This window comes from Engystomops pustulosus, chromosome 4, assembly GCF_040894005.1.
Source record: "Engystomops pustulosus chromosome 4, aEngPut4.maternal, whole genome shotgun sequence".
Lineage (NCBI taxonomy): Eukaryota > Metazoa > Chordata > Amphibia > Anura > Leptodactylidae > Engystomops > Engystomops pustulosus.
This window is the reverse complement of record NC_092414.1, coordinates 139206008-139219994: the sequence shown is the minus strand read 5'-3', so window position 1 is coordinate 139219994 and position 13987 is coordinate 139206008. Positions and strand designations below refer to the sequence as shown.

Sequence of the window (13987 nt, the reverse complement as noted above, 5' to 3'; positions counted from 1 at the left end):
ATGTGTTATGCAGAAAACAAGCCATCTCACAGCTCTGTATGTGGAAAAATAAAAAAGTTGCAGATTTTTAAAGGTGACGAAAAATGGAAAAGCAAAAACGAAAACAGGCTTGGTCGTTAAGGGATTAACACTGTCAGGAAGGGCTGGAAAAAACACCATGACAATGTTTTTTTTTATGATAACTATTATCCATTTTTTTACATTCATTTTTCAGCAAGGTTTAAGAGCTAGAATTACTGCAGTGAATGGAGGTGAATGGGATTTTCACATTTCATAGCTCCTCTTAGTCCTCCATGATTCTTGGAGAGCTCCTTGAAGAACTAAAAAAAAATAAGAAAAACTTTAGCAAATAAAACTAAGTCCCCTTTCACACTTGTGAGTGTGATGCGCTGATCTCACACGCACACTGCAAACCGGAACTGGCGTTCGGGCCAGGAGATGCCGGGACTCGCAGGTGTGGGAGGGGCCTAAGTTCGCACACGAAGCCTCCACTAGTTCCCAGTGTGAGGAAGAACCTCGTCTGTCGGTGTTACCAGAGGTTACACGGTGCGTCTCCCCACGTGACCGGAAGCAGGCGCTTGCCGGGAACTGAGCATGGCGCTGCCCTAGTGTGTACGGGTTTCATCGTGTCCAGCGCTGTGAGCAGGTATTATGTTACTAGCGTATCCAATGGGGTTTATAACTGTGCGTAGAGACACATAACAAGATGGCAGCTTACAGTCTCAGCGCCCACTGGCAGTAAATGCAGCTTGTCTATTTTAGGTGTTGTACGTGTTCTGCTCATTTAATAGGACCTTCTGTTTCCTATAGCAATAGTGGCGTTGTTATCCCGATCTTTCTATACTCCAATGAAAACAAGGTCTCTCTTCATAAATGGTGATTATTAAAGAAGAACAGTCAGGTCGATTTGAGACCCTAAAAAAAACTACTGGTCTTTATGGACATATGGCTTAGGGTCCCAGATCGACTGGTTTGAAGACTTTACGTGAAGAAAAGGAAAAAAGAAAACTTTTATACAAGATGCGAGTCTAAAGACGCACATGGGCCTCACATCCGAAGAGGAGTGCCTCCTCTCGCCATGCGTGGAGTAAAACCGGCATAATGGGCCGGCTTTATTGCACATGCGCTGTACCTGCAGTGCTATAGTGCAGCCAGGATGTTTTCTTTTTTTTTTTTTTTTATATGATAGCTTAAAGGGAACCTACCTTATGCGGCTACTACCTTATGCGGCTACTGGGGCGTGGAGTAGCCGGCTACTCCACGCCCCGGTAGCCACATTACTCCTCCTACCCTGTTGTGTCCTCGTCCGATATGATGCGCAGAACGCCGGCTGAGCAGTCCCAGCTCCGAGGCCGGAGCTACTGCGCATGCGCAGTAGCCGGCTTGTCAGACGAGGGCGCGCAGCTACGAGGAGCTGCGCGCCGCACACAACAGGGTAGGAGGAGTAATGTGGCTACCGGGGCGTGGAGTAGCCGCGCTGTGTAACCTCGTGCCGGCTACTCCACGCCCCAGTAGCCGCATAACTAAATTTACATATTAGGTTAATAAAGTTTCCCAAAAGTTAGCAGGGACGTGAGGATTAGCTCTAAAAAGAGCTCTCCTCACGTCCCATACATCCACCTACCACCCGATCTACCTTTATAGGTAGATTCGTGGTGGTAGGTTCTCTTTAAAGGAAACCAACCACTTAAAAACAAAGAAAAAACTATTTATAGTCATCTCTGCTTCACGTTTGAGTTACACGTGTTTCTTGATTTTCGATAAGATGGAAAAAGAGCAGTATTGTTCGGTAATTCGCTTTTTGTTTTTGGATGGGAAAAAATGTGAGGAGATGAAAGCAAAGTTGGATGCCGTTTATGGGGACACTTCGCCATCTATGGCCACAGTTAGATATTGATTCAACGAATTTAAACGTGGTGCGTGAAGTAGCAGAGGCCGTAGGTGAGTTAATATTAATATTTTACATGATAAGTTGGCGATGAAAAAATTGTCGGCCCCATGGGTGCTGCAATTGCTCACAGTGAACAACAAGCGGATGCGGCTTTTAACTTTGAAGCAGTGTTTGGAGCAGTTTAAGCAAGATCCGAAGGAGTTTTTGCGTTGAGTTGTCACCGTAGATGAAACCTGGATTCATCATTAAACACCAGAAACTAAGCAACAATCAAAACAATGGATTTCTCCCAGTGAATATTTTTTGGGATGTGAACGTTGTCATTCTCATGGATTTTTTAGAAAACGGAAGAACGATCATTGGACAATATTAAAGTGAGTTATTGGACCGCTTCGACAAAAAATTTAATGAGACACTACCGCATTTGCAAAAAAAGAAGGTGCTGCTTCATCACGATAATGCACCAGCACATTCATCCGGAGTTGTTGCTGCCAAACTGCATGGATTGCTTTATGAATTGCTGCCGCAATCCCCATTTTCACCCGATCTGACTCCCTGTGACTTTTTCTTGTTCCCTAACATGAAGAAATGGCTCGCGGGAAAAGAATTTTGGCTCAAACGAGGATGTCACCGCTGAGACAGAGTCGTGTTTTGGAGAGTTCGACAAATCCTATTTTTTGGAGGGGTTAAAAAAAATGCCAGGAACGTTGGGAGAAGTGTATCTTTCTAAAAGGGGACTATGTTGAAAAACATAAAAAAAAAAATGTTTGAAAAAAATGGTGTCTTCATTTCTACTCATTGAACTGCCCTCGTGTTGCTAATCTTGACACACCAAGATCACCTAAAAAAGAAAGTTTTATAATTAGCAGCCCAGTGCTCCTGAATTATGCATGCCTCTGCAACCCCCTCTCCAATTTGTGACATCCTGTGAGAGGCATGAATTTACATCTCTTGCGTGATGTCACGTCCCTCTCCCAGCATAGGAGAGGTAGGCGGGGTTGTGCATAATTATATTCAAAATATTTTTATTTATTTATTTTTGATTATAACAACTTAGAAAACATATACAATTATACAGAGGAAAGTAGTCAGCATGTAAAAAAGAAAAAACATAACCCTGAGGCAGGGGTCACGCAGGACCACACAGTATATAGACATTGGAGACATATCCTATTTCGGGCCCGAAGGTCCGTTCTGAGATGTTTGTGGATAATATAATTGTAAATATGAGGTCAAGCAGGACTTCCGACCCAAAGATTAACAAGAGTTTATGAAACATGCCATAGTAGGGAAATAATGTTGTTGTCTAAATTGTGGGTAGCAGCGGAGGAAGCCACATGTAAAATTGTCATAAGGCCCCAGTCATTATGCTGCTCTCTGATATCACCCCATATGGCTTTGATAAGCCAACAAATGTGTAAGAACTATGATAACACAATAAGAACGACTTTGGAAAAGAAAAAAAAAAAAGGGGGAAAGAAGAAAGAGAAGGATAAAGGAGAGGTTTGGGAAAAGGGGAGAAAGAGTGGAGAGGAGGAGGGGGGCAGGGACACACATCCAGGGCTGAGGGTTGACACAGACAAATACCCAGGCGACATAGACTACGAAATGACCCAGTCGTTAAACAAATTATTATACTCCGGGGTATCCTTGAAAATGGGTCGTGCATAATTAGCAGCCAGGAGAGCTGGATATCTTATCCCTGCGCTCGGTGCTGCTTATAATAATTTTTTTTTTCTAGGTGATTCTTCCATTTCTGGTGCAGTAAGATAGCACTTTGTGCCCACAATACAGCCTCTGGCTGCCGCCTGTAGTAAGTGCATGCTGTCATAGTGACAGGTGGCAAAGCATTGTATTGGACTAGTGGGGAGGGGTTAGTGTCAGTCATTTGTGTTCACACTTGGCGTTTGCATTGCGTTTTGAAATGCGATTCAAAGGCTTTAGCCACCATCACATATTGAGTTAACATTGCGTTTCCATTATGTTTAGTAAATGTGCCAAAAGCGCAATTTGTTAATTCTGTTTGATCATGGCTGGAGTCTTTGAATTCTGTTTCTAAATGCATTATAAATGCCACTTGTGAATGCAACCTAAATGACCCCTCATTGGTAAAAGGAGCTGTGTGTAGGGCACTTTATAGGATTTGCGTTTCTTTTTACCATCACAGATGGTAATGTTTTTTTATCGCTATAGTTTTTTTCTGTTTGGTACTGGGCCAGAGGTGCACGAGCAGGTGACAGAAAATAGGAAAAGTCTAAAGTTCGCTACACAATGGCTCCAGGAGCAGGACTGCTACCACCTCCTTTGTGCAAGGAGTAGCAGTGTCAATGCCCACAAAATGACCTCCAGCTGGCCGCTGACTGTCAGAAACAGACTTTATGAGGGTGGTATGAGGGTCCAAAGTTCTTGGTGGTGGGCTGGAGGGTGATTGGCATTTGCTATAGAATTGCTACTGGAATATTTAACTCCTTGAGCTCTAGGATGTGGTATTATAGTGCTCCCTTTAGTTTTTAGGCAGTGTACTTGGCCCAAATCAACTTCCTGTAATGACCTTAGCCAAAGATCCCACTTTTGAAAAATTGTTCTGGGATTCCATCACTGTATGCCATTATTTTTTCTAATATACAGTTGGTATTTACCCTTCTAGACAGTTCATAAAATGTAGGAATATCAGTTTATTTCCATAGGGAAGCTATGAGTGTTAGAGCCATTGTGGAAATGTGAAAGATTATAGTTCTCTCATTAGGGTGGAATTCCAATTCCCAATTACACCAGCTCTGGAGACAGGGGATCGCCCAGGGGTCCTGACAGCATTAACTGAATTTGTTTCCAAAACCCAGAGACATAAGGACATGACCAAAAGAACGTGGGTTATTGTACCTTTTTTCTTTGTGACACATTTGGATAGATTTTGGATAATCTCGAAGGTGTATACTACCACCTATAGAGTATTTTCCTTCTGGTCTCCATATGTGAAGCGCACCTAGAGATTGTCTTCTTAGTTCTGAACCCTGCTTCCCAAGAGTCCTACACTATGGACACTCCTGGACCAGTCTCCCATTTCTGTAGATATGTAGTGATAGGATTTGAGCTCAATGAGATCATGGCTTTGTAGGCCAAGCTGATGCCTTTGGGCAGTTTTGTAGGGTGAAAGAAGGCCATACTGAAGAAAGATTTGCTATCTTCTGTTCTTTGTGGCAGTGCTGAGCTAAAGTGCCTTATGTATAAAAATGATGTTTTGGCACCGAATACTTTGAGCATATTTCAGAGAATTTTCCAATGGAGGAGAGGGTTATCATTAGTAAAACCCCTCCATTTACTCAAACCTGCTTGTACTGTCAACAGTTGATTGTGTGGAAATGATAGACCTCGGGCTATTGTCCATATTTGTACTGCCATGGGAGTTTGTCCCTGGGCTCCATTTTTTATTTGTATCCAGTGTTTAGGGTGAGTATGTTATAAACACTCGCCTGTCTTACCTGTTCTAATAGAGCTGCATCATAATTATTGTTCAGGTATGGTAGACCTAAGCCCCCTTCCAGCTATGGACGATAAAAGATTTTGGCTTCTACCCGTGGCCTACCTTGGAGCCATACGTATTTATTTATCAGTTTTGTCGTTCCTGCAGCAAATTTTTCATAACTTGGATGGGAACATTCCGAAAAATGTACGTAATTTTTGGTAGTACCATCATTTTAATTACTGCTACTCTTCCTACCCAAGAAATATGTGCTGTTGCGTTTAGCTTTAGCTCCTGCTCCACATGGTTTAGAAGAGGAGGGTAATTAAGCTGTAAAAGTTTATATAATGAACATGTGTAACAAATGAAGGTCAGTCAGTCTGAAAAATTGGGGAAAACTTTGAAAGTGTCCCCAAGACCAGATGCAAAAACCATCAAGCGCTCCAAAGAAACTGGCTCACATGAGAACACCTGCAGCGGAGGATAAGTTTATCAGAGTCACCAGCCTCAGAAATCGCAAGTTAAAAGCAGCTCAGATTGGAGACAAGGTCAGAGGACAGAGTTCTGGCAGCAGACACATCTCTACAACAACTATTAAGAAGAGACTGTGTGCAGCAGCCTTCAAGGTAAAATAGCTGCTAGGAAACCACTGCTAAGGACAGGCAACAAGTAGAAGACACTTGTTTGAGCTAAAGAACACAAGGAATGGACATTTTACCAGAAACCTGTGCTTTGGTCTGATGAGCCCAAATCTTTGGTTCCAACCACCGTGTCTTTGTGCAATGCAGAAAAGGTGAACGAATGGACTGTCTTAAGACCATTTCAGGTGACTACCTCTTAAAGTTCAGCAAGAGAATGGCAAGAGGGGGCAAAGCAGTAATCAAAGCAAAAGGTGGCTAGAACATAAAACATACTTTCAGTTGTTTCACACTTTTTTGTTAAGTATATAATTCCACATGTTTTAATTCATAGTTTTGAGGCCCTCAGTGTGAATCTACAATTTTTATGGTCATAAAAATACAGAAAACTCTTTGAATGAGAGTGAAAATGATTAATTCAATAAGTTAAAGGCAACCCATATGAACACCATGAAGAAGTACAACTTGTCTGTCAGAAAACATACTCTCAACAGTAATATATTAACCGTGGAAAAATCTAAAAGTTGCAGCTTTCACAAAATGAAATATCCCTGTGTAACAAAGGCCAAAACTGTCTTCCTCCACCAGGAGGTGGTAAAAAGTTTGAAATAATTTGTCTTGGTTTGATCGTATAACAGGGGTGTTTGGATTGTTTATATTTACTGTGTGTGTATATATATATATATATATCTCACACATTAGTAACCTGTATGGCCTAAATGTTATGTTAAGAGTTTTTGTATTGTCTTTGCTCTGATAGTTTGATGTGTTTATTCCAGCAGGCTGACTCCACAATGCCACTGGTTGTGATGTGTGGATTCCCTTGCAGCGGAAAGAGTCGTAGAGCATTAGAGCTGAAGGAACACCTGGAGCAGAAGGGAAGAAACGTCTATATTGTTGAAGACCATGTTTTAGGAGTGGATAGGAATTCTGTCTATACTGGTAAGCAGAATCTTACAGGTAATCCTTCAGCAAAAATTAACCTAATTAATCACTCCCAGTACCCCATCAAACAGATAAACACCTTCAAGAACATGTTTCTGTGATGGTTCAGCTTGTAGCATCATCCAGAAAATTAACTTGTACAAATTAATTGCATAAAGACAATTTAAAAGTCAAGCCTTAAAGGAACACTCCAGTCAAAGCTTCAAGTATATCAATCACAGAATACGAAGCTGGGAGAGATTGACTTCAACACTGAATTCAATCAATGAACTTCTCTGTGACTTTACTTTTTTGCGTATCGCTTTAACACACAGGAAAAAACATGCTGTGGAAAATTATTCTGCCTCAGAAGGTATTGGTAGTGTGGTTTATTGAGTTCCCTTTAAACATTACAAATAATACCCCTTAGTGCCACCGTATCAACTTTATACAGCGGTCATTAAAGGGAGGAAGGAACTTTATACAGCGGTCATTAAAGAAGGGAAGGAACTTTATACAGGGGTCATTAAAGGAGGGAAGGAACTTTATACAGGGGCCATTAAAGGAGGGAAGGAACTTTATACAGGGGTCATTAAAGGAGGGAAGAAGGAAATTTATACAGGGGTCATTAAAAGAGGGAAGAAGGAACTTTATACAGCGGTCATTAAAGGAGGGAAGAAGGAACTTTATACAGGGGTCATTAAAGGAGGGAAGAAGGAACTTTATACAGGGGTCATTAAAGGAGGGAAGAAGGAACTTTATACAGGGGTCATTAAAGGAGGGAAGAAGGAACTTTATACAGGGGTCATTAAAGGAGGGAAGAAGGAACTTTATACAGGGGTCATTAAAGGAGGGAAGAAGGAACTTTATACAGGGGTCATTAAAGGAGGGAAGAAGGAACTTTATACAGGGGTCATTAAAGGAGGGAAGAAGGAACTTTATACAGGGGTCATTAAAGGAGGGAAGAAGGAACTTTATACAGGGGTCATTAAAGGAGGGAAGAAGGAACTTTATACAGGGGTCATTAAAGGAGGGAAGAAGGAACTTTATACAGGGGTCATTAAAGGAGGGAAGAAGGAACTTTATACAGGGGTCATTAAAGGAGGGAAGAAGGAACTTTATACAGGGGTCATTAAAGGAGGGAAGAAGGAACTTTATACAGGGGTCATTAAAGGAGGGAAGAAGGAACTTTATACAGGGGTCATTAAAGGAGGGAAGAATGAACTTTATACAGCGGTCATTAAAGGAGGGAAGGAACTTTATACAGCGGTCATTAAAGGAGGGAAGAAGGAACTTTATACAGGGGTCATTAAAGGAGGGAAGAAGGAACTTTATACAGGGGTCATTAAAGGAGGGAAGAAGGAACTTTATACAGGGGTCATTAAAGGAGGGAAGAAGGAACTTTATACAGGGGTCATTAAAGGGAGGAAAGAAGGAACTTTATACAGCGGTCATTAAAGGAAAGAAGGATGCAGAGGGAACACACTCCTTTTGTCAACCATCGGCACCGTACAGCAACGATTGCGCAATGCTGATGGTGTTCCACGGCAGCCCACCATCCATTGAAGGACCCCAAGGCTGCTTGGGACAGCTATTTATCAGGCCAGACTGGAGGCCATGAGGTAAAAAGTAATCTAAGAAATGTAAAAAAAAAAAATTAAGTTTTTAAAAAATTATTTAAAAACTCTGCCCATTAATTGTTTGCCCATTAAAAAATAAAGTCGCACACATATTATGACTCCACACCTAAGGCAACCTAGGCTAAAAACTCTAATAGTATTCCTTATGTAAAACAAAAATGCCTAAATTTACATTTTTAATCTTCCATCACACACACAATTATTTTAATTGTAATCAAAAAACATAATGGACCCCAAGGGTGTGCAAATACAAAGACCCCATACAGCTTTAGTGACAGAACATTATAGCTTGTAGAAGGCATTGACAGAGAAATGGCCTGGGCATAAACGTGGAAAACAAGTGTGTAGAAAAGGGGTTAAAGAGTGCCTTTTACCTCATCCATCAACTCCAGCTGTTTGTGTCCTTTAATATGTGCCTATACACTACTGCATGCTTCAGCCAGGACCAGGGACGGACTGGGGTACCTGGGGCCCACCAGTGAAATTGATTTTGGGGGCCCACCTACTACTACATAGAAATATTCTGGGATGAGAGAATTTCTAAGCACAAGCGGGGGCAGTGAAGTAAAGGATAAGCTAATCCCTTTCTCCCTCCCTCTATAGTGCTAGTGCTCAGCTCTTGGTTTGTGTACAGGGGCTGCAGGGGTGACGTTATCTCTGGGCATTAATGCTAGGGATAGTATAAGAGTTACCCCTGGTGTCCCGGGCTTTCTGCTGGTGACTGGGCTGTGGTAAGGGATGTAAGTGTTCGCACTGCACCAACCTTCCAATAAGGAAATGCTGAAAACCTTTACAAGAACTGATGACAATACCCCTACTCTGGCGTCACACCTGGCTCTCTGACCCTATAGATATAACAGTACATAAGCTGAGCGCTGTTTAAGGCTGCATTCACACTGCCGTTGCTCGGGGAGAGGAGGAGGAGGAGGAGGTGAGCGCCGCTCACTCCCACCCCTCTCCATAGGAACATATGGCGGACATGTCCTATCTTTATCCGGGGTACGGAGCGGTGTGGTGCTGCACCGTAACGCTCCCGTTGGGCGTCGTCTATGGGGGACGTATATCGACCGTAAATACGTCCCCCATACAGTAGTGTGAATGTAGCCTTAGAAGGTAAAACTTACAATACAGATGTGTCACAGGAAGAAGTAGCATCTTGTACCTCACAAGTGTTCTCCTTCACGTCCAGAATCGTCGTAAAATCTGGTTGCAGAATTTTCTGGCAGATGTGTTCAGCTCTGAGAAGCAGAACCCCCGCACTGTGCCCCTAGAAATACCACAGTTACTTACAGTATAATGTCACCTGGATAAAACAATGTCATACACCTTGCCCCCCTGCAGATTTTAATATGCCCCCCAATACACACTGCCATCCCCCTCTATATTTTATTAAGGCTCCCAATGAACACTGCCATTCCACGCCCTCCATATTTTATTAAGGACCCCCCTCCATATTTTATTAAGGACCCCCCTCCCCTCCATATTTTATTAAGGGACCCCCCTCCCCTCCATATTTTATTAAGGGACCCCCCTCCCCTCCATAATTTATTAAGGAACCCCCTCACTCCATATTTTATTAAGGCACCCCCACCCCTCCATGTTTAATTAAGGAACCCCCTCCCCTCTATAATTTTTTAAGGGTCTCCCCCCCCCCCCCTCAACTCCATAGTTTATTAAGGGCGCCTCCTCACCTCCATATTTTATTAAGGTGCCCCCCCCCTCCCCTCCATATTTTATTAAGGGTCCCCCCTCCCCTCCATAATATATTGAGGCTTGCCCCCACCCTCCATAATTTATTAAGGCACCCCCTCCCCTCCATATTTTATTAAGGGTCCCCCTCCCCTCCATATTTTATTAAGGGTCCCCCTCCCCTCCATATTTTATTAAGGGTCCCCCTCCCCTCCATATTTTATTAAGGGTCCCCCTCCCCTCCATATTTTATTAAGGGTCCCCCTCCCCTCCATAATTTATTAAGGGCGCCCCTCCCCTCCATAATTTATTAAGGGCGCCCCCTCCCCTCCATAATTTATTAAGTGCTCCCCCTCCCCTCCATATTTAATTAAGGGCCCCCCTCCCGTCCTTCATTTATTAAGGCAAAAAAAAAAAATCACCTCACCTGATCCTGCGGCTCCAGTCCCTGGTGCTGCTGTGAGAGATGAGCGGCCATCTAGGGTCATCTAGGGCCTGAGTGCGGCGTGCGCCGGAAAGTACCCGGCGACGTTCGCACTCAGTGTTTCGACTACAGTCAGTGATAGTACTCGATGCGGCCGTTTCGAGTACTATTGCAGCCACTGGCAGGGGCCTCCGTTGCATCCGATCGGAGGCCCCTGCCATAGTGACAGGAGTCAGGGCCCACGGGCCAGACCGACCCTGGTGACAGGAGTCAGGGCCCACCCCCTTTGATAATCTGCTGTCAGATGTGTGGGTGGTGTTGGTCTGGAGCAGACGGTGCACATCCCCCACAGCTAGTGGGACAGTAGAAAGCGGAAAATGGTGTGGACAAAGGAAAAGGCTCCAGGTAAGCCTAAATAAGAGCACCTATTAAAGAATTATTGATGGCAGTGAAAGGTTCACTGTCAAGGGTATTTATGACCCTAAACCACCCAAAGGCTCTTATTGACCTGTGGTTTAGTGTCCTAAATAGCTCTTTACTATTTCTGCCCAGGTTCTTGCATCAGTTCAGTTCTGCTACTGCCAATGTCTGTGCAGATCAATGACTCCGCATATCGTGGGCATTGGGCACTTGCAGAGTGAAGCCAATGTATATTTTTTTTATTATTATCAAAAGCAATAGACCAGAATTGTAGAGCAGAGAATTCAATTATGACTGTTTGGGACAGCAAACCATCCATTGATGAATATGTGGCTAGTTTAGTCTATCAGGTGCATTCCCATCTTATAAGCTTACAAAATATCAATATGGCATGCCACCACTTATCGGCAGGGTGCTTACATCTGACTAGATGATGAAAATATCTATATATTTTGCTGCGGGGGAGTCATGATTCCAGATAAAAGGAAAGCTTGTATAGATGCTTGCATATTACATCTTACAGCACGTTCCTAGCCCCTTCTACTAAAAGTGGTAAGAGTCGACAACGTTTGCAAATTATATCTCAAGTATGGCATGCGCCATTATATGTTCCTTTTTGTGCACCATAAGTTTTCTATTTTTCCATAATTTCTCTGTTGATCCTAATATAATTTTCTTTCTTTGAACTTGTAATGGAGCATTTTGTATACAACTCTTGAGTTTCGACTTATTATTATTATTATTATTATTATTATTATTATTATTATTATTATTATTATTATTTTTGTGCTGTACTTGCTGGAGGTGGGATTCTGTTGTAGTTAGACTCCCCAATGGCAGATCTAGATATATTTTAGGAATAGAGCTGTCAAGTCAATTCAGGTTCATTGCTCTGTTCATTGGTTCATGTTGCTGGCTGTGATGTCACCAGGGGCTCAGATTTGACAGATAAGTCAGGTTGTTAAGCTCTGCAGCACTATGGAGATCTTGGGACAAGTTGAAGGAACTCCAGGAGACTTCTACTAGTCTGTTCTATGATAATAATCATCTGCTACATCTCTACATTAAAGGGATATTCCCATGAAGACAAGTTTCTTATATGTACTGAGGATAACAAACTAACACATTCTCTAATTCACTGTTATTAACAAGAATACAGCATTTCACAGATATAAGTCCAACCATTCTATGTCAGTTTTCCCTAGACTCCACCCTGTAACTTCTGACTTTAGGGTTGGGCCACCATTTTGGATTTTGCCGTGCTTGCTGAGTTTCTATTTCTCCCTGCTCTGTGCCTGTAGCCACGCCCCCCTGCAGTCCAGCACGGAGCTTACAGACACTCATCACTTACTGCCAGCACATGGTGAGCAAAGAGGAGATAAGTGATCCGTGGGAAGGGAGAGGCAGGCACATATCTGTGAGATGTAGCAGTGCTGATAGTGTGTAATTGCCATCTCATGGATCCCATGCATCTCTGATCTGTCTCTATATGTCGATGTGTTAGCACAATGTCAGAAGCCAGATGAAAGTGTATATACACCTGTACCCTGATAATGTAACCACATTTTCACCCAACAGAACTAGATGGATTATAATGTGTCCCTGCCCACACCCTGGGATTTTGCACTGAGCAGCCTAGGGAGTGATAGGAGCTAAAACAGCAATGAAATGAAGTAACATTGTAATGTGAGGGGTTAAAATGATGTTTTTGTTATTGTGTTAACATCACTAAGGGATTGAAATGTGAGAATTTAATTTCCCCCCCCCTCCCCCTTTAAAGAAGCACTCCATTATTTTCTTTTCCATCTCAGCACCCTTTAGCTGATGCCACATCACAGCATTACACAGAAAGCTAAAAACTATACCATTTCTGCCTGCTGAGAGGATAGTATGTTTATGCTTCTCCCTTAAAATCAAAGAGACCATAAATACTCTTACGCCCTGAAGCAACCAAAACAATGTTTATTATGAGATCACGTGGCAACATGAGAATGATCCCAGATACTGTAGAAGAAGGAATACATATTCTTTAAGTCACTTTTACCTATTGGTATCTAGTATGTATAGATGGATGGATAGATACATTCATTCATTCATCCATTCATTCAAACTTTTCTGTGCTTTGTGTATTTTTAGTTTTTTTTTTTAAATGGAAACATTTTGTAGCGAAAATAATTGACAAAAGGAGCAGTAAAACAAAAGGCAAGAGCTACAGTCTGTGTATGGGATATACTGATACCTTGTATACTGAACCCTTGCTAACTGTATAGGTGCCAGAGCGGACATTGGGTAGCTATAGTTGCTAGGAAACCTGGTGAGTGTGAAATGTTATTAATGCAGGTGAAAAGCTTGGCATGAAAACCTGTCCCCAAACTGCTGTCTGTACAATTACTAATTGCTGCTCCCAGGATGGATTCATTGTGTAAGTGTGGTGTGAATGTACTTTCTATAATAAAATTGAAAGCTTCTGCAGGACTTGCATCAATCTCTAAAATATTACATCAACTAGACAATGACATTAGATTGAAAAACATTTATTAACTGTGTGTTACCTTACTGTGATATTTGCAAATACTTACTTTACATGCAATATTTGATTGGATAATTTGATGGTAAAACATCTTTCCATTACAGATTCCAGAAAAGAGAAGGATCTACGTGGAGCTTTAAGGGCTGAAGTTGAAAGGTTATATATTTATTTAATTTGTGGATTATGTTTGTTATAGTAATTAATTGGGGGTAATTTATCATAAGATGGAATATCTCACAAAAGGGTATGATGTTCCCCTTGCCCCTCCACTGTGCCGGATACATCAGGAGGCTCTGGTCTCCAGTTGTATCCAGTGGGCGTCTGTTTTGGTATACCATGCAATTGTACTATTACCTGTAAGCTATAGCTAG

The 13987-nt window shown here is 42.2% G+C and overlaps 1 protein-coding gene across 2 annotated transcripts in view; it reads left to right on the top strand.

Annotated features, from left to right (window-relative positions):
• Positions 1-463: 463 nt before the first annotated feature.
• The window catches only part of KTI12 (KTI12 chromatin associated homolog), a 31875-nt gene continuing 18351 nt past the window's right edge, over positions 464-13987 (top strand). Inside the window, exons 1-3 of one of the 2 annotated variants that reach the window (XM_072147696.1) lie at positions 464-646; positions 6772-6931; positions 13721-13772. In XM_072147696.1, the coding sequence (XP_072003797.1) occupies positions 6784-6931; positions 13721-13772 (200 nt within the window). In that variant the 5' untranslated portion in view covers positions 464-646; positions 6772-6783. Of the gene's footprint in view, positions 647-6768; positions 6932-13720; positions 13773-13987 lie in introns of both variants that reach the window. The other variant, XM_072147695.1, reaches the window with a different exon arrangement.